General features: G+C 45.4%; 1 protein-coding gene across 2 annotated transcripts in view; it reads left to right on the top strand.

The window, feature by feature from the left end:
- LOC122790368 (E3 ubiquitin-protein ligase CCNB1IP1-like) overlaps nucleotides 1–17,852 on the top strand; it is a 621,129-nt gene that overhangs the window by 336,507 nt on the left and 266,770 nt on the right. Inside the window, exon 2 of one of the 2 annotated variants that reach the window (XM_044057886.1) lies at nucleotides 2,897–3,227. The exons of the other annotated variant lie outside the window; for it this stretch is intronic. Coding sequence (XP_043913821.1) covers nucleotides 2,897–3,227 — 331 coding nt within the window. The remainder of the gene's footprint in view (nucleotides 1–2,896; nucleotides 3,228–17,852) is intronic. 2 annotated transcript variants of the gene reach the window in all.

The following is a 17,852-nucleotide window of genomic DNA, read 5'->3' as shown; positions in this document are numbered from 1 at the left end:
GAATAGAACATCGTTAGTTAAGAATTAATATACAGAGGATAGGCAGTATTAGATCTTTGGTAGGATCATTGTATCACTGCAAATATTGTGGATTAGCCTGGGGGGGTCACATGGTCGTAGCCAGTTAAAATAGCGGGTTTTGAGTACTTTTTTAAATTGTGGAGCGGAACCTGTAGAAGTTGTTTTGGAAGAGAGTTCCAGACTTTTGCTATAGAGCAGGCAAAAGAGATTTGCCAGCCTCATTCCTTTGTTTGATATTTATGTGATTTTGGTCTGTTGACCTTGAGGCTCGGGTGGTGGTGTAGGGTTGTATTCGGTCTTGCAAAATGGAGATTTTTTTTTGAGAGGTAATATAGTTTGTGGGCTTTAGATAGTTGAGTGGTAAGACTTAATTGAGGCAGCTCAAGCCAGTTGAGCTGTTTGAGGGAAAGACAGTGGTGGGCTCTATTAGAGGCACTTGTGGCACATTTTGCAATCTTGTTGTAGCAAGATGATATTATGCTTTGTTCGCTGCAGCGAAGATTAGTCAGGATTGGTGAGGCATACAGTAGGGTGGGATAATAGGTGGGTTCTGACAGTGGTGGCTTTGGTATAATTGGTCATAAATTGCTTATTCCTATACAAGAGACTTAGTTTTTTGTGAACTTTTTTGATTGTTTGGGCTGTGTATATCAAATTACTACTCCTAGGGGTTTGTTTCTATGTGGAACTTTTCTCCCCAGGCCTCTGCTGAAAATGTTTTTTTCACCGGGTGGCCACGGTGGTGCAGCGGTTAGCGTTGCCGCCTCACAGCAAGAGATTCTCCGGTTCAGTCCTCAGCTGGGGTGCCTTCTGTGCAGAGTCTGCATGTCCTCCCTGTGGTCGCGTGGGTTTCCTCCGAGTGCTCCGGTTTCCTCCCACATCCCAAAGACCTGCAGTAGGTGAATTGGACACTCTAAATTGGCCCTAGATGTGAGTGTGTGCGTGTGCCTTCTGTGGAAGGTTGGGTGCCGGGCTGGCAACTCGACACCGTAAAACTCTACTGCCAGTCATGAGTGGACAGATGATCCGCTGTGGTGACCCCTAACAGGGAAAAAGCCGAAAGAAGAAGACTACTCTCCCGGTAAACAAATGTGAAATATATAAACCCCATCTCATTTTCCATAATGACAGTGTTTGCTTGAGAACTAATCCTTTTATGCCTAAAGTGGTTTCTGAATATACTTTAAGCCAAACTATCCATCTAGTTGCTATCCTATGGTATTTCCTTCTTGAACCTAAAAATGAGGCTGAAAGGTTTCAGATCTTCGGAACAATTATTTCTTGTGAAGGTAAAAAAAAGTGACAGCCTGTGCCAAAACAGATTATTTTCAAATGGTTACCTAAGGCTCTTACCTTTTACTATACTTGTCATAACAAAACTGTTTCAGGCAATGTCATGGCTCACTCTACCAGAGCCTTGGCTTCATATGTTTTTTGGAAAGGGTTGGACTGTAGAAGTATTTTAAAAGCTGCTGCTTGATTCTCTGTGCTTACTTTTACAAAGCAGTATAAGCTTGATTTCTTCTTTAGGTCCAGATCCAGTTTTTCTAGGAGCATTCTCCAGGGGGCTGTTGGACTCTTCTCCTATTTCCCAGATGTAGTTAGCTAAAATAATCTACCCAGGTGGCTAAGGCTGTTGCTGCAGATCAATATGATGAACATACAGTTGTACAAGTTATACTTACCAGAACAGTAGTTTGAATGTTCACTGCTGCAGTAGATGCTCCCTCCATCCATCCCTCTTGTTTCTTTTTTGTGTTATGCCAGGGTGTAGACATTAGTTGCTGCTGCTACTAGCATCGTCCTTTCAGGGCTCAGTCTCTGTGTGTGTGTGTGTGTGTGTGTGTGTGTGTGTGTGTGTCTCTGTCTCTGTCTGTCTCTCTCTCTCTCTCTCTCTCTCTCTCTCTCTCTCTCTCTCTCTCTCTGTCTCTCTCTGTCTCTCTCTGCTGGCAGAAAAACTTTGAAGGGTTTTGCACCCAAACTTGTCTTTTAGTCAGCTCACCTTGATAGTTTGGGCATGTGGAAGTTGTCCTGAAGCTTTGGAAGCTGGCTGGCTGTTATATCTCCTGCCGGATATAACTTGGCTGCAATAGCCTTAGCTATACTTGATCATTCAAACATCTACTGTTATGGTAAGTAACTTGTACAACTGTACCTTTTTCTTTGGCCCTAGTGGTTTCTTTTGCTTTCTGAGGTGCTAGAGGCCGGAGTATTTTCTTGAACTCCTGCACTTTCACTTCAGTCTACAGAGCTTCAGCCTAATCTTGACCTCAAAGCCTACTCTGGCACTGCTTGCAGCTGATTGTGGATCCCAGTGGTTTATGCTGTATATAATGTGAAAAGGGGATGTCTTAGACCTAAAGGCCTATTTGAGTAGAGCTGCAAGTTTGGAACAGAAGAGCAATGTGCAGACAGTAAGTAGATTCTACAAACTGTACTAAGCCAAATAAGTTAACCTGAGACGAGAACAAGGCTTATGGCTCAAAGGAACCCAGAATTTTACAGAATGTAGTTACAATATACAATATTGACTTGTTAGCTCATTGATTGGGAAGAAAGCCAAAAATTGTGAGGGACAAGGGCTCAAAATTAGGAACCTTTTTTAAAATGTCTACCTTTTCTAAGGTAATCAAATAATAAAATTTATTTACATGTATATTCTCTAGAATTAGAAGTCTAGAATCCTGAATTTTGATGTCTGGCATTATTCAGTTGAAACATTCAGTGATATGCCAGAACATTGCATATTTTATCAGCAATAGAGCAAAACATTGAAACAGTTAAGGATGTTCTGGAGACTCAGTCATGCTTTTGAAGCATTTTAGTACCTGCTGGGCTGTATTTGAGTACTAATCACAGTCTCTTGATTTGGCAGATTGACCAAGAAAGCCTATTCCAAGAGTATGCATATAGTAAGGCTGAGGCTCGTCTGAAGCAGATGGAGAAGCTATACACTCAGATTCAGGAAAAGGACATGGAGATGACTGTAGTGAAAAGTGAGGTAAATTCTCTAAGGAAGGTTCTAGAAGAGTACAAAAATAAGTACAGTGAGATCTCTGAGAAGCTGATGCAGCGAAACAGGCAGTACCAGAAGTTGCAGAGCCTTTTGGATAACCTACGGATTTGCAACATTGCTGTTGGTGAACCAGAAGTCATGCCAGATTCCTCAGTGATGCATCAACCATCCATATTTGGGCTGTCAGCTGGTAAAAAATTAAAATTGCATAATTGTATTTGAACATTTCTTAATGTTTCCATTTGGAAGGATCAAGGGAATGGAATAGTAGATGGAAGTATATGTTGCTGTTTGTCAGCCTGTGCATAAGTACAGATGCTTATGTGTGTGCAGAAGCTTGAGTAAAACTCAGTTCATCATTCTGTTGTGTTTGTCAGTCTTTAGATAAATGCAGCTGTTTATTTATATATCTAGAGGCTTTTACAAATCACTGTTCACCATTGCCCTAGGTTTAAGTTGTATACTAATTACAGGTTAATCTATTGCTGCTGGATTGCCACATTTGCTGCATTTCAGAAAGTTTCTTAATGTATTCCTAAACACTTACGAATGTGGAGACTTGGGATAGGATAAGAGGTCATATGTCAGCATTTCTTCAGAAAATGGGTGATGAATAATTTGTACACAACAAACAGCTGTTATTGAGACAGCCTCTCTGTGGTATAAAATAGTCGGTAGCACAAACATAGGAAGGTTTTAGCCAAAGAAGGGCATACAGTAGGATCTGTAGGCAAATTGTAAATTATAACTGATGTTCATCATTAGATCACTGTTGTAGTACCTAAAATAGATGTCCTGTCAAGGATCAGACCAGCCAGCCGCTTCCTAAGCTTTTGGGTGCTTTCCATGTCCTCTAGCAACTGTACAGTTGGAGGAAAGCAGTTTAAAATCCATGGTTAGGGTGCCAAAACTTTAGAAACTTTTTGCTTTTGAAGTGCTCTCTTCTCTGTCAACTTCGAATGATTTGCTAGCTAACGCTTCACTAAGTCTAGGTAGATGGGGTACCCCTTTGGGGCATACCTTCTACGTCGTCATTTTTAGTGATTTTAAAAAATAAATAAATAAAATAATTTTTCTTTTGTCAAATACTTGCTGAAGGCTAGAGCTGATATTTTAGTGGTTGTCACTGAAAATGTTACCTTAAATACAGCTTTCAGATGGAGTTTTTGGGAAAAAGTAAAATTTATAGCTAGGGGGCTAGGATTACTGTGGTTTTGAAGGTTGCCATTAAAAATATTTACCTCAAAACATGTTTTTCCTGTTAGGTTGTTTCACCAGCTATTCCAAGCTGTGGTTTTCTGACACTTTTTTGGTAAGCAGAGGGCTCAGAGTCCCTTATTATTTATCATATTTTTTTGTGGAAGTGTCTGCCAAAACACTTTAGGAAATGGGACTAGTGTGTTTGATCATATCTAAATTTTACCTCGGACCTTATCTTTTTGGTCAGGAGATAAGACAGAGTCCTAAAGGATTTGCTTGCTGCTTGACAAACACCTTTTTTCTGTAGACATGTGGGATTCCCTTAACCATTTTTCATTTTTTGTGAGGAAATGTGTTTTATTTGTGAGTAGAGCTAGTGTATTTGGTGGTTGTCCCTAAAACATTTTACCTCAAAACATCTATTGGGAGGAAAGATAGACTCGTCAAACCTCTGCTAACCACTTGTCAGAAACCTTTTGCTGCAAGGACATGGACCTGGGTCCCAGTAGCTCATTCATTCCCTCCTTGAGAAGCAAGAAGAGAACTTATCCTGGGGGGCTTTGGTGTTGACCCTGGCTAACCCTTTCCCTCAGCTAAGGATGGTTGACTCAGATGTGTTTTTCCTCTGATCACTTATCGCCTTCATTTGGTCCCTCCAGTGCTGCTCCTCAGGAAGCCACTAAGGACGGGGAAGCAGGAACGTCCTCTGTAGTTGCCCAGATGGCCTTGTCTGGTAGAAGATGACTACTTTTGCTGGCATGGGAGAAAGGGACCAGGCAATGCTCCTTCACCAAGCTGCTCTGATGAGCTTCATTCCTGGGGAAGGGACTGTTTTTTAAGTCATTCTTTTTCTGGGGGAGGAGGGGTCTACCAGAAGAAGGAAGCATAAGTTTAGGCATTTGTCTTACTAAAGCGGGTCAGGAAGACTGGCAGGGTTTTGCTAAAGGTTTATTAAATTGGCCTTTGAGTCTTCCCCTCATTAAAAAGAAAAAAAGATTTTCCTCACATATTTTGATACCCAATCTGAGGGTTAGGACTTAGAGCATTTTTAGAATATGTTTCAGTTCCCACTCCACATTTTTAGAATGTTTCAGTTCCCACTCCACAATGAGACATCTGACTGTGAGGAAATTATTACATTTCTGAAGTGTTGAATTTTCTGATGCTATTGCCAAAATGTAGGACTTTTTCAGTGAGAACAAAAGAAATGCCAGAACTCCACTAAAGAGTTACAGCTGGATTTTCCTTAACCTGCAGCTGTTTCTCCTGGTTTGACAGACTTGGAGGATGCTTTCTTTGCAGCCAGCATTTGACTGACAGTCCTCCACCTGTTGCCAGAAAGTCTGAAATTATTACATTCCCCATTCCCACAATTTCCTTTTTCCTTACCCCAGGTAAGCTCTAGCGGAAATTTATCTTTCAAAATCATTTTCTGCCAATCTCCTTGTGGCAGCTTGCCTTCTTCCTTCTCACAAGCTGGTAAAAGCCTTAATTAGTTGGGAATAAAGTTTATACTGCTTCCATTTTAGCCATCAGAATAGTGAACTGTCAGGCTCAAAGAAATCTCTGAATTCATTAGTAGCCTTTGTATCTTAAGGAACTAAACATTCTCTAAAATGTGCTCGTGACAGTGCTGATGCTGTTTCCAGGTCAGTGAGATTTGCCTGGCTACTTTCTCGAAATTCACCTGAGGATGTTAGCTAAGATCATGACTGCTTCCCTGGATAAAAATGTTATTTGGTCCATCCTCCACTATGGTCTTGAAAGTTTGGAGGAAAGGAGAAACATTAATTTAGGGGGTCGTCCGTATGTTTGTCAATCCTCTTTGGAAAAAAAGTTTGTTATATTTTGGCAGTTTCCCTTTTCAGGAAGCAGAATAAACTTTCCAAATGAGGTACTGGCAAACAGAATTTCAAAAAGCAGTGGAAGGGGGGAGGTTCAAAGAAAGGTGTGCTGTCCTAAAACCAAAGATAGTATTTGGAGACTGACTGTATGCCTCTTCATCTGCTTTCCCCTCCCACCCTGTCAGTCCTTTAAAGCTTTCCCAAGTCTAGATCTTCACCTTCCTCTGTGGCACCAGAAAACATTAGACACTTGGTCTAAGAATCATTCAGAAAGGCTACAGCTGGCAGTGGGATTCCCTTCCTTTTTATTAAGTAATTCTTTATCCAGCCAGTCGGACCTTCCCTGTTCCCTCCTATTCTAGATAAAAGGCTTCATGTGGGGTAGTTATAGAAGCTGTTCGCCAGGATTAAGAGGGAAAGTATTATATTTAACCTTTCTGGTGCCAGAGAAAGAGAGAAGAAACCCAGAGACCTGTTGTAGACACAATCAACTCCCTTTTCCCATTTTCTACATGGGGTCAGGGTGTCATGTCAGTTGTCACCATATCTGTTAATTCAGGTTCACCATCCTACCTTCTTTGACAGTCATACTTGACTGTCGCAGTTCTTCCCTGACAGTCCATCCAAACTTTGCTGGATGCCCTCGTTTCCTTTTGCCGCCTTCCTGTCTGTCCAGAACTTCTGTATCAGATTGTATTCTGCTTTTCTGCATATTATGCCTGAACCATAGTAATCTGTTATCTTTTACCTTATATGCATTTGTAGCTACTTTGGCTTCTGTTCTGATGTCCTCATTTCTTCATTTATCCCACGGTGTGTGTCCTACCACCCATCTCAAGCACTTATCTCCATCACTTCTAGATTTCTCAAATGCTCTGCCTTAACTGCCCAGTTTTCTGTACCATACAGCAGTACTGGACGCACCACTGTTTTGTATGGATCTGTATCATATGAGCAAATTGCATAAATTGCAAACGCTGACAATATCGAACGTACCAGACCTCGAAGTGCTTTTTCTGAGATTGCGGTACAGTGAAGAATGGGATATTTGCCCTTTCCTCACTGTAGTGCGATCTCTGAGTTAGAATATATATTAAGTGGCGGGGGGGGTGTGTGTGGGGGGTGCAGCCCCCCACAATAGGAAGTTTGAAGTCCGGTACGTTCGGTATGAGCATTCGCAATTTGTGCGATCGCTCATATGATACACATTTTGTACACCTTATTTTTCAGCTTCTTTGGAATTCTTTGTCATACACTGCACCTGGCAGTCTGTGCCAGTTAGATGCAGCCCCTCTAATTCTAGCTTTTACCTCCTCATTCAGACTTCCCTTCTCATCAGCCACCCTTCCCAGATATGTAAAGCTGTCAACCTGTTCCACCTTTTTTCTTTTAGTTTTCAGCTTCTTCTGATTTGCTGCCAGTTCACCTGTCTTATCTGTAGTCAGTTTCATTGCATGTGCCATCAGTTTTGCATTCCTTTCCCCTATCTTTTACTGGAGTTCTTGCTCAGATCCTGGCTGTAATTCCACATTGTCTGCATACAGCGGCTTCGTTGATTTGTCTCTTCTGACCTGTTTACTAATGTAGTCCGTTACCAGTATGAAAAGCAGTGGGCTTGGAGCTGAATCCTGATGCACATCCATGCCCACTGGGAACCCCTCTTGAGACTGAACATTGTTTGTACTTCAGTTATTTGGTCCTTGTTCATAGCCTGCACTAATTTTACCAATATTTCTGGGACTTCAAATGACTGCATGACTGCCCAGGTATCTGGGACCTTGTCATATGTTTTCTCCAAGTCTGAGTGCCCAGTTGGACTCTTCCCTCATCTCTAGCTTCTTAACTATCTGTCTCATGCAAACATTGGGTCAGTTGTGCTGCATCCTGGTCTGAAACCATACTGCTAATCTCCCATCTTACTTTCTACTACTCTGCATATTAGTTTGTCACCCTCTCCAGAGATTTCATGCAGTGTGACAGGAGCTTAATACCTCTGTACTTCCCACAGCTGTGGACATCCCCTTTGTTTTTGTACACTGGCACTAGTGTGCTTATTCCCCATTCATGTGGGATATGCCTTTCCCTCCATACTGCTTTGAGTGCCCTTAAGAGCTATTTCTCTCTTATGGCATCTAACATCCTGATCATATCTGCTGTGACACCATCTGAGCCTGCTGCTTTGCTTCATTTGCCTTAGTGCAGTTCTTACTTCTCCAAGGGTGGGCTCCTCATCTTCTCTCATCGTAGGTTGCGTCTGGGGCAGTACAGTGTCTGTGGGGTTCTGTTCATTCAAAAAATGCTGGAAGTACTCCTTCCGTCTACCTTTGATGTCCTGTGGACTGGTGAGCAGGTTAGTGCTGGCATCCCTTATGAGGACTGACTATTTTCTTTATCTGTCTGACTTTGCCTTGCAACCTGATAGTTTCTTTTTTTACAGCTACTGAGGGACTTTCCAGAAACTGGTAGAGTGCCTCTGATGCCTTCTTTGCTGTTGTAGCTCCTCTCATCCTCTGTTAGTCAACTAATGTATTCCTTCTTAGCCTGGTCTGTGTTTTCTATCTTCCACTTTTTTTCCTGCACGTTTTTTTTCTTTCAATAACTTGTTGGACTTCAGCATTCCACTACCAGCTTTTCTTATTGTCTCTTAATCTGATGTCAATTTTCATTCTATCTGCAACTATTGTGTTCAGATCCAAACCTCCGATCCAATTCAGCCATTACTATAGCTTTTGGCCACCAAAAAGTTCTCAAGCTCCTCGCTTATCTATAATGCACCAACCCCCTAACCTACCTCCGATCTCATTTGCCACTTCGTGACTAAGACGTGGTCGCCATGTCAGCTCTCGAGTGTTATTCAGAGAAGTTTCTTTAAATCATTTTCATAAATCTCATATATTTGTATATTTCTTCCCCCTTTCTGATACAGTAACTATAATTTTCATTACCGTAGTTGGTATTTTCCTCCCGTTTTCTTGCGCTTCTATCTGAGCTACACCTTCTGTGTAATATTAGTACCATTGTTGGTATTTCTAACGTTCATATTTAAATAAAGTCTCCTTTCTCTTCTGTGAAATTTTTTTTTTGCAGTGGTCAGAATGTCAGAAAGGCCCTTCGGGGTTCAAGAAATGTGAAAAATGTGGGCACACGTTGCCTTTATTGGATGCACGTTCCATATGTGTATACTGTTTAGGCCTTGATCATCTGAAAGTTGATTGCAGCATATGCCAAAACTTTTAATTCTTGGGCTATTGCTGACCTTAAAAATAAACTCATTCTGAAAAGGTTGCTTCAAACACCCTTTTCTGAAAGCAATTTCTGGAGTTCAACCCTCCAAATCCAAAACTAAGGAGACTATTTTATTTATCTCCCAAACCGTCAGGATCTTCAGTTCTTTTTTCTTCAGAGCCAACCAAGAAGAAGTAGAAGTCAGATCTGACAACTTCCTTGACAGTTTCGGTCCTTTCTTTGGCTCCAAGCACCTTGGATCCAATATCTTTACCTAGGACTAGGTACTCTCAAACTGTAGACCCAGTACCATCCAGAGTTCCATCTCTGGAACTCAGGCATTCAGAATCACCATACATGGCATTCTCTTGGTCTTCCAAAAGTCTAAGTCTAGTGATGGGGTGCTCTGAGGAGCCTTGAACCAGGTTTCTGTTACTGCACAGACATCGATTTTCTCCATACTGAGGAGAGCCTCGAGTGCGTGCATCTTGAGGTTTAGACTTCTGGCATTGAGTAGCATTACCTTTAGATCTGACGTAGGAGATTCATTTGTCTGCAACCTGTGGGTTATGGATCCGATATCGGATCCGAACCGGCATGGTTTACCAGCTATGGATCCAAGCTCTCAGCTCCTCCCCTCACCCATAATGCCCTGCTCTACCCTCATGACCTCCGATCTCGTTTGCCGCGCATGGTGACCAGATTGTTTTTTCCGGCTCTCCAGCTAAGTGATAGATTCAGTGTTTATACTGTAAAATTTAGTAAAATCTTCGGTTAATTTGTGTGAAAGTGTAGGTTTCCCTCTTGTATTACTTTTTTTTTTAGAGTTTAATCTAAAATTTATATCCCTCCCCTCGCTGGTAGCGTAGTGTGTGTGTTGGGCCTGTGAGTGATTTTTGTTTAGTTACTTTACCTTAGTTATTGTAACTTTTATTTGTTAGCTTGGGATGTCTGAGCAGCCCAAGGCTATTTTCTCTAAATGCTCCGAGTGTGGCCATAAGCTTTCCCGAGCTGAAGGCCACACTCGGTGTGTTAGATGCCTGGGGTTGAACACCTCACATCTGGATGTTCCATTTGTGCAGGGTTCAACCCCAGGGCATTGAAGGAGCGGAGGTCCAAGCTTGTTTTGGCGGGCCTTTTGCCGCCGGACTCGGCTCCGACCTCCGCTCCTTCGGGTAACCGTCACCACGGTTATTCCTCTCGGCTCCCCTCCTCCTCCTGGGACTCAACCTCCCGCTTCTGGTTCGGAGGAGAGGGATGCTAGAAAAAGGGACCGGAGGGAGAAGCACCATAAGCGGCGGGCCGAGACCTCTGTTTCGGCCCCGCCAGCCAAGCGGGCTTCTCCCCCGGCTCCCTTGTCGGCTGGATCTCCTCCTCCTCGGCTCCGGTCTCCAGTGTGTTTTTCACTGGGACCTGAGGAGGAGGAGACCCGATCTCCGTCGAGGCTATCGAGGAGGCACTCAAGGCCTACCTCGGTAGCCTCGTCTAGATCAACGTACAGCCTATCGGATGCTGATCTGGACCGGATGATGAGAAGGTTCGTCCAGGCCCAGATGCAGATGGGAGTGCCCTTGCCTCCCCTGGGGAGCTCGACCCTTTTCAAGCCAATTGCTCCTTCTCCGACCCGCTACCCGGGTTCGAGCAGTTGAGCCGAGCAGCTTCGAGCCGGGGTGGGTCGGCGCCGATAGTACTTGGTACCGGATCCGACCCTGCCCTCGAGTGCATCGGATCCGACCTCGGAGCCTGGATCCGAGCCTCGGATCCTGGGGATCAGTGCTCCTTCGGCGCCGTCTGTGTCGGAGCGCACTGTCGCCGGATCCGAGTGCCGGCGCCGGCTCCGATCCACTCTTCGGATCTGAGCGGAACCGATTGTCGGATCCTTTGGTCGAGGTCGGCTCCCTCGGCCTTTGATGTAGTGGAGAGGGCCCTGTTGAGGGTCTCCGGACCCCGGCACTTGTTTCGGCTCCGTCCGCTCCCTCTGCACTGGGTCAGGCTTCCACCATCCGGCCCTTGGGACAGCCCGCTTCTGTGCCCCAAGCTGTTCCCCTGGAACAGGTTGCTGCTGCAGGAGTCCTCTGACAGCCCCCCAGAGGATGTTCCTCGCAAGCATACGTGCAAAAGGAGGCACATTGACACCCCTGAGTCTCTCACGGAAGACACGGATTTGGAGGAAGGGGAAGGCTCCCCACGGTCACCCCCCCGAGGATGTCTCATTTGGAGACATCATGGAAATGCTCCGTATAAGGGGGGGTGGTCTGCCCCCAAGTCTTCCTCGGACGAGTCCGTGTTCTTGGAGGCATTTGAAGCGGGCCCGTCTACCTCTTGGGTGTCCCCTCCTGCTGATCCCCTGGTGGACCTCATTACCACCAGGGCGTGGAAGGAACCGGACACCGTGGAGCCAATCCCTAAGAGGCCCGACAGGATCCTCAGCCCACCGTCTGACCGTGCCCATTGGAGTAAGGGGCCTCCGGTAGATGCAATGTTGACGGCGGCCACCAAGAGGGAACTTGCTCAGGAGAGTCCCTCAGTCCATCCCCCGAGCAAGGAGTCTCGGATGATGGACCGCTTGGGGAAGCGGATGTTTAGTTCAGCGACCTTCTCGGTAAGGGCGCTGAACTACCTGGCACACGTTATTAGGATGCAGCGAGATCTCATTAAAGAATACGCTGCATCTCCCCCAGAGTCCATGTCAGAGGAGGACAAAGTGCTGCACTCCACCCGCATGGCCACTCTTAGATCAGTTACCAATACCTCTATGCGGCTACTCTCCCATGCTACGGAAGGCGCCGCTAGAGCCAAGAGGGCAGGTCTAGTCACTAGACGCCAGGCCTGGCTCCGTCATTGCGATTTCTCTGAGCCCTTCAAAGCGTCATTTGCGAACGCCCCCTTTGATGGTTCTGCCCTCTTTGGCAAAACCGTTCGCGACACTTTGACCCAGAGCGAGAAGGACGGGAAGATGCTGTCTGCCGTCGGAATCCGCTTCTCTGCACCCCAGAGGCCCTATTCCAGGAACCAAAAGGGTCAGAAGAAGATGTGGTTCCGGAAGTCGCAGCAATCCCAGCCTGCTCCGGACAACCAGTCCTTCCGTGGCAGAGGAGGACAGGGAGGACGCCGCCCTAGAGACAGAGGGGCTCCCAGGAACTTCGGGTCCAGAGAACCCTTCTCTGAACGGCCCGCGCAGCAACCCTGAGGGGTTGCCCGGCTGCTCCACTCTGGAGGCAGTCGGGGATGTTCGGGGCACCTAGCGGCATGGGAGTCCATAACATCAGACCGCTGGGTTCTCCAGATCATATCCAGAGGATACCGCATCCCTTTTCGTCACTTACCAAAATTGAAGTCCCTCCCAGACGTTCCACCCGGTCAACGGGAGGCTGCTTTGGCAGAAATTGGCCATCTGCTAAAGAAAAGAGCCATCCAGCCCGTCCCCCCAGACCAGATCGGATCAGGGTTCTACTCCAGGTTCTTTTTAGTGCCAAAAAAGACGGGGGATCGAAGACCAATTTTAGACCTTTCTCTCTTGAACCTGGCATTTCCCAAGGAAAAATTCTGAATGGTCACACTACAATCTATTCTCCCCCTTCTGGGAGAAAGTCACTGGATGTGTTCCATAGACCTCAAAGATGCGTACTACCACATCCTAATGGACAGGCGCTCCAGGAGGTTCCTCCGCTTCTGGCTGGGAGCCAGTCACTACCAGTTCCGGGTCCTTCCCTTTGGTCTCACCACTGCCCCCAGGGTGTTCACCAAAGTATTAGCAGTGGTAGCGGCCCACCTGAGGCTTCAGGGGGTGCAGGTCTTCCCCTACCTGGACGACTGGCTCCTTACCTCCCCAACAAGGCATCTACTACTATTGGCGCGAGACTCCTTTCTCCATCTTGCTCCCAATCTGGGCATTACTATAAATACAAAGAAATCCAACCTGGCGCCCACACAGCTCTTAGATTTTATAGGGGCCAGGTTAGACACAAGGAGTTTAAAAGCATTCCTCACTGCGGACAGAGTTCAAAATCTGCAGCTCCAGGTGCGGGCCATTTTCCACTCAAGTTCTGTTCCGGCGGAGTTGGTCCTGGGGGCTCTAGGGTCCATGGCGTCTGCCATAGCACTTCTTCCTCTCGCCAGGCACAATATGCGCATCCTCCAGTGGACTCTTAGTACAGTGGTCATACCTTGCTCTTCCTATGCATCATCCCATTGTGATCAGCAAGGCTTGCAAGCGGTCCCTCCTGTGGTGGCTTCACTCCCCAGATCTCCACGGGGGCCGCCCATTTTGTGCTTCTCCCCCTCTCGCCACGGTGACCACGGATGCCTCCCGCCTCGGGTGGGGGGGGCATTTTGCGGGCCGGACCGTCCAAGGCACGTGGAACGATTCAGAGACCTTACTGCATATCAACGTTCTAGAGATGAGAGCAGTGCTCTTAGTGTTGCTAGCACTTCAGGACTTTCTTCCCTTGGAAACAATTGCGATTCAATCGGACAACATGTCCGTTGTCTGATATATCAACAAGCAAGGGGGAACGAGGTCTTACCCTCTGTCGAGAAGCCATGAGAGTTTGGGAATGGGCAATCTCCACCAACCGCTTTCTAATAGCAATGCACATTCCGGGTCGGTCCAACATCCTGGCGGACAAGCTCAGTCGCACCATTCTGACCCCTTACGAGTGGTCTCTCAATTTTCAAGTAGCGGAACGCATATTCGCACGGTGGGGAACTCCTTCATGCGATCTTTTTGCCTCTCCCTCAAACACCAAGTGCGACAGTTTTTTCGCTCTGATACCTCCTCCAGGAGGTTCCCCAAGAGACGCTCTGGTGCATGCTTGGCCACCCGGTCTTCTGTATGCTTATCCACCCTTGCCTCTGATGCTCCAAGTTCTTCAGAAAGCCTCTCGGGTGGGTTGCAGAATGATTCTCACTGCTCCGTTTTGGCCTCGGCAGATCTGGTTCCCCTTCCTAAGGTCTCACTCGGTGAATCCTCCTTGGATTCTAGATCCCATCCCGGATCTGATATCTCATCCATCCTGCCTATCTCCTCCGAACCTGGACAACCTGAAGCTGACCGCTTGGCTGCTCCAGTTCCACTCTTGATCAGGACTCGGTATTTCGTCCCCTGTTAAGGCGATCCTGGTGGCAGCTCATAAACCGTCCACTAGGAAAGTCTACCGCAGCAAGTGGAAACTGTTTTCTTTGTGGGCGGAGCGGCAAGGCCTGAATGCCTTCACAGTTCCTCTCCCTTTAGTGCTTGATTTCTTAACCACTCTTTTTAACGATGGTGCCAGCAGTTCCACAGTCAAAGTACAACTTGCGGCAATTTCACATTATCACATTGGTCATGACTCTAGTCCACTCATGTCAGCCAAGTTGTGTAAAATTTTCCTTAAAGGTACTTTCCTTCTCAGGCCCCCTGTAAAACAAGCGGTTCCTCCCTGGAACCTTTCCTTAGTTCTTCAGGCCTTGACCCCCCCCCCCCTTCGAACCAGCGGCTACGGTAGATCTCAAATTCTTGTCTTTCAAGACTGCCTTTTTGTAGTCATTACATCGGCCAAGAGAGTTTCAGAGCTCCAAGCATTATCAGCTAAACCTCCTTACTTGGTCTTTCATCCGGACCGTGTTTACCTCAGGACCAACCCGTCCTTTCTTCCTAAAGTAGCTTGTGAAGCAAACATTAATCAATCCATTAACCTCCCTGTTTTCTTTCCTAAATATGAAAACAAAGGTGAATACAAGCTTCACTCCTTAGATGTTCACAGGCAACTTAGATTTCATCTAAACAGAACGGCTGGTCATAGGCAATCCGACCAGTTGTTCATTTCCTTTGCTAAATTTAATTTGGGCAAGCCAATTTCTAAAGTCTCTCTGTCTCGCTGGATTTCACAATGTATCTTACTGGCTTATCAAGCTTCAGGAAGGCCCGCACCGGAGGGTGTACACGCCCATTCAACCCGGTCAGTATCTACCTCGGCAGCCTTTAAGGCTAGGATTCCTCTAGATGATATTTGTGCAGCAGCCACATGGGCTTCATCTCATACTTTTATTTCCCACTACAAGTTGGATCTTGCATCTAGGGGTAGAGCATCCTTTGGCTCAGCGGTGCTCCGGAATATCCTTCCATGATGGCCGCCCAAGATTCAGGTAGCTGGGGACTCTGTCCCACAGGTTGCAGACAAATGAATCTCCTACTTCAGATTTAGAAGTTATGTACTCACCATAACGTTCCATCTGAGTAGGTGTATTCATTTGTCTGCAACCATCCCGCCCTCCTATCCCCCTGGCCTTTCAGTTTCCTGCATATTATGTGTTACCCTTTTCAGGGTGTTCTTGCTGTTGGCAAACTCGATCTGAGGTCATGAGGGTAGAGCAGGGCATTATGGGTGAGGGGAGGAGCTGAGAGCTTGGATCCATAGCTGGTAAACCATGCCGGTTCGGATCCGATATCGGATCCATAACCCACAGGTTGCAGACAAATGAATACACCTACTCAGATGGAACATTATGGTGAGTACATAACTTCTAATTTTTTTATCCTTGGGTTGTCTATGGAGGTGGGTTTGTCCTTTGAGCCTTGCCTAAAAAAGGCACTATGGGGGTGGCAAGAGCCTTGGCCAGTATACGAAAGCCTAAGGGTGACAGGTGCAAGCCGTCCCTAGCGAAGCAACGTGGCTTGTCGAGCATGTCATCCCAGGCTGACACACTAGATCCCCTTTGAATGACACCAATACTTTAGCCAATTGTTGAAACTGATCATTTTGTCTTTATACTGTGGCATCATTCTTGGTGAGGGCAAGATGCTACGCAAGGTCAGGGTCATACCAGCCTGGGCTACATGGTCAAAGAGCTCCTCTGTCTCTTTTCATGTAGTCCAGGGAGGTACATCTCCGGTCATTCACACCAGCATGGACAATGACGGAGTCATACTTTTATAGTCCAAGTACCATAAACGTTGTTCCCAGTGGCAATAAAACGAAAATTGAAGATCCAAAAGGTAATGTAGAAAAAGTTTGTTGCACCAAACAATCCTTAAACTTCAGTAAAACTTTTATTCACATAGAACACAAGTGAGCGCTTTCGCCAAAAGGCTTCTTCAGACTTATATACAATACAAAGTTCTTCAGTCATTTAAATAGCCCTCCTTAGGTTACGATTGGTTACAAAATTTACATTTAAAATCACATTGTTATTTAAAGCGCTAGTTTCACAATTGTGTGTTACTGTTTTAAAAACATGATTATAAAAATACGTGAATGTATATAAAAAATATCAACAAATAAATCTGACAATAGGGTCATGAGGAACATTATAGAACTAAAACCATAAGGGTTTAATTATACATAACTATACTGTCCATATATAAAAAACGCTATATGATCTAACCTCTCAATGAAAAAGTCATGAGGAGGAAATTTCCTAAAGAAAAAGGGTAGTAAATGTATACTAAAAAATACATTAGGAAATATTCTGTATAAATAAATAATACAAACTAAGCCTATTATGCGAGAATTAATTCATATTTACCTAGGTCTATATATTCTCCTACTTTTTAAAAAAGGTTTGATCTGGACTTTATCATTGAGACCAGGGGGTTCATCAGCTCTCCATCTGATAATCCATCTGGACTCACATTCCAATGTTTTATTTATTAAGTCACCACCTCTGGAACCTTGCATTAATGACTGTATAACATAGAATTTAAAAGTATGATTGTCTCCTGCTTCTTTATAATGTCTGGCTAGGGCATTAACGTCTGAACCCACTCTGATGTTATAGTTGTGTTCCCTGATACGTTCTTTTAGGGTACGATTGGTTTTCCCAGTGTAGAACGCCGGGCATGAGTTACAGGTAGCCAAATAAATAACATTTCTGCTCTCACAACTAGTATTAGTGTAAAAACTAAACTTACGACCTGTGTTCGGGTGTATGAACTCTGTATTCAAATTTATATATGTACACTGATTACACTTGCCACAGGGTACAGTATTTGAATTGATTCCCATACTGTTCTTCCCATTACCTGTATACTTGGGCCTGCATAGCAGGCTCTTTAAGTTGGGGTGATTCTTATACACCACTTTCGGGTTGGGTCCTACAACCTTACCCACCTCCCTATCTGATAGTAGAATGTCCCAGTGCTTAGTCATAAGCCCTTTTACTTCTGAACTTACTTTACTAAAGAACATTGTGGCTCTAGTGTCATTCGTGGGTAGTGTCATTACCTCAGAATGTTCAGACTGCTCCGAAAAATGGGGTTTCGCTCTATTAGATCTTAGAAGATTCACTTCAGTGATTGTCTCATCAATCTTATGTTCGTCATACCCCCTATCTAAAAATCTCTTTTTAAGCTCCTCCACTTCAAGCCTATAGTAATCATCACTAGGGTTGAGCCCTAGTCATACTTGTACTTGCTTTGGAGTGACCCGAGTGCTTGCGTTATGTGGCGGATCCTGGCACCCGACAGGCAGCTTACAGTGACCTTCTTGTTCAGTCTGGTGAGCGGGACGTCAGTGTGCCGGACAATAGAGTCCCCTATAACAAGTGTATTTGGTGTGTTGTTTGGC

The sequence above is a fragment of the Protopterus annectens genome, chromosome 16.part0 (genome assembly GCF_019279795.1).
Source record: "Protopterus annectens isolate FY-2018-M chromosome 16.part0, PAN1.0, whole genome shotgun sequence".
Taxonomy (NCBI): Eukaryota; Metazoa; Chordata; order Ceratodontiformes; family Protopteridae; genus Protopterus; species Protopterus annectens.
This window is presented reverse-complemented; position numbering and strand designations above follow the sequence as displayed.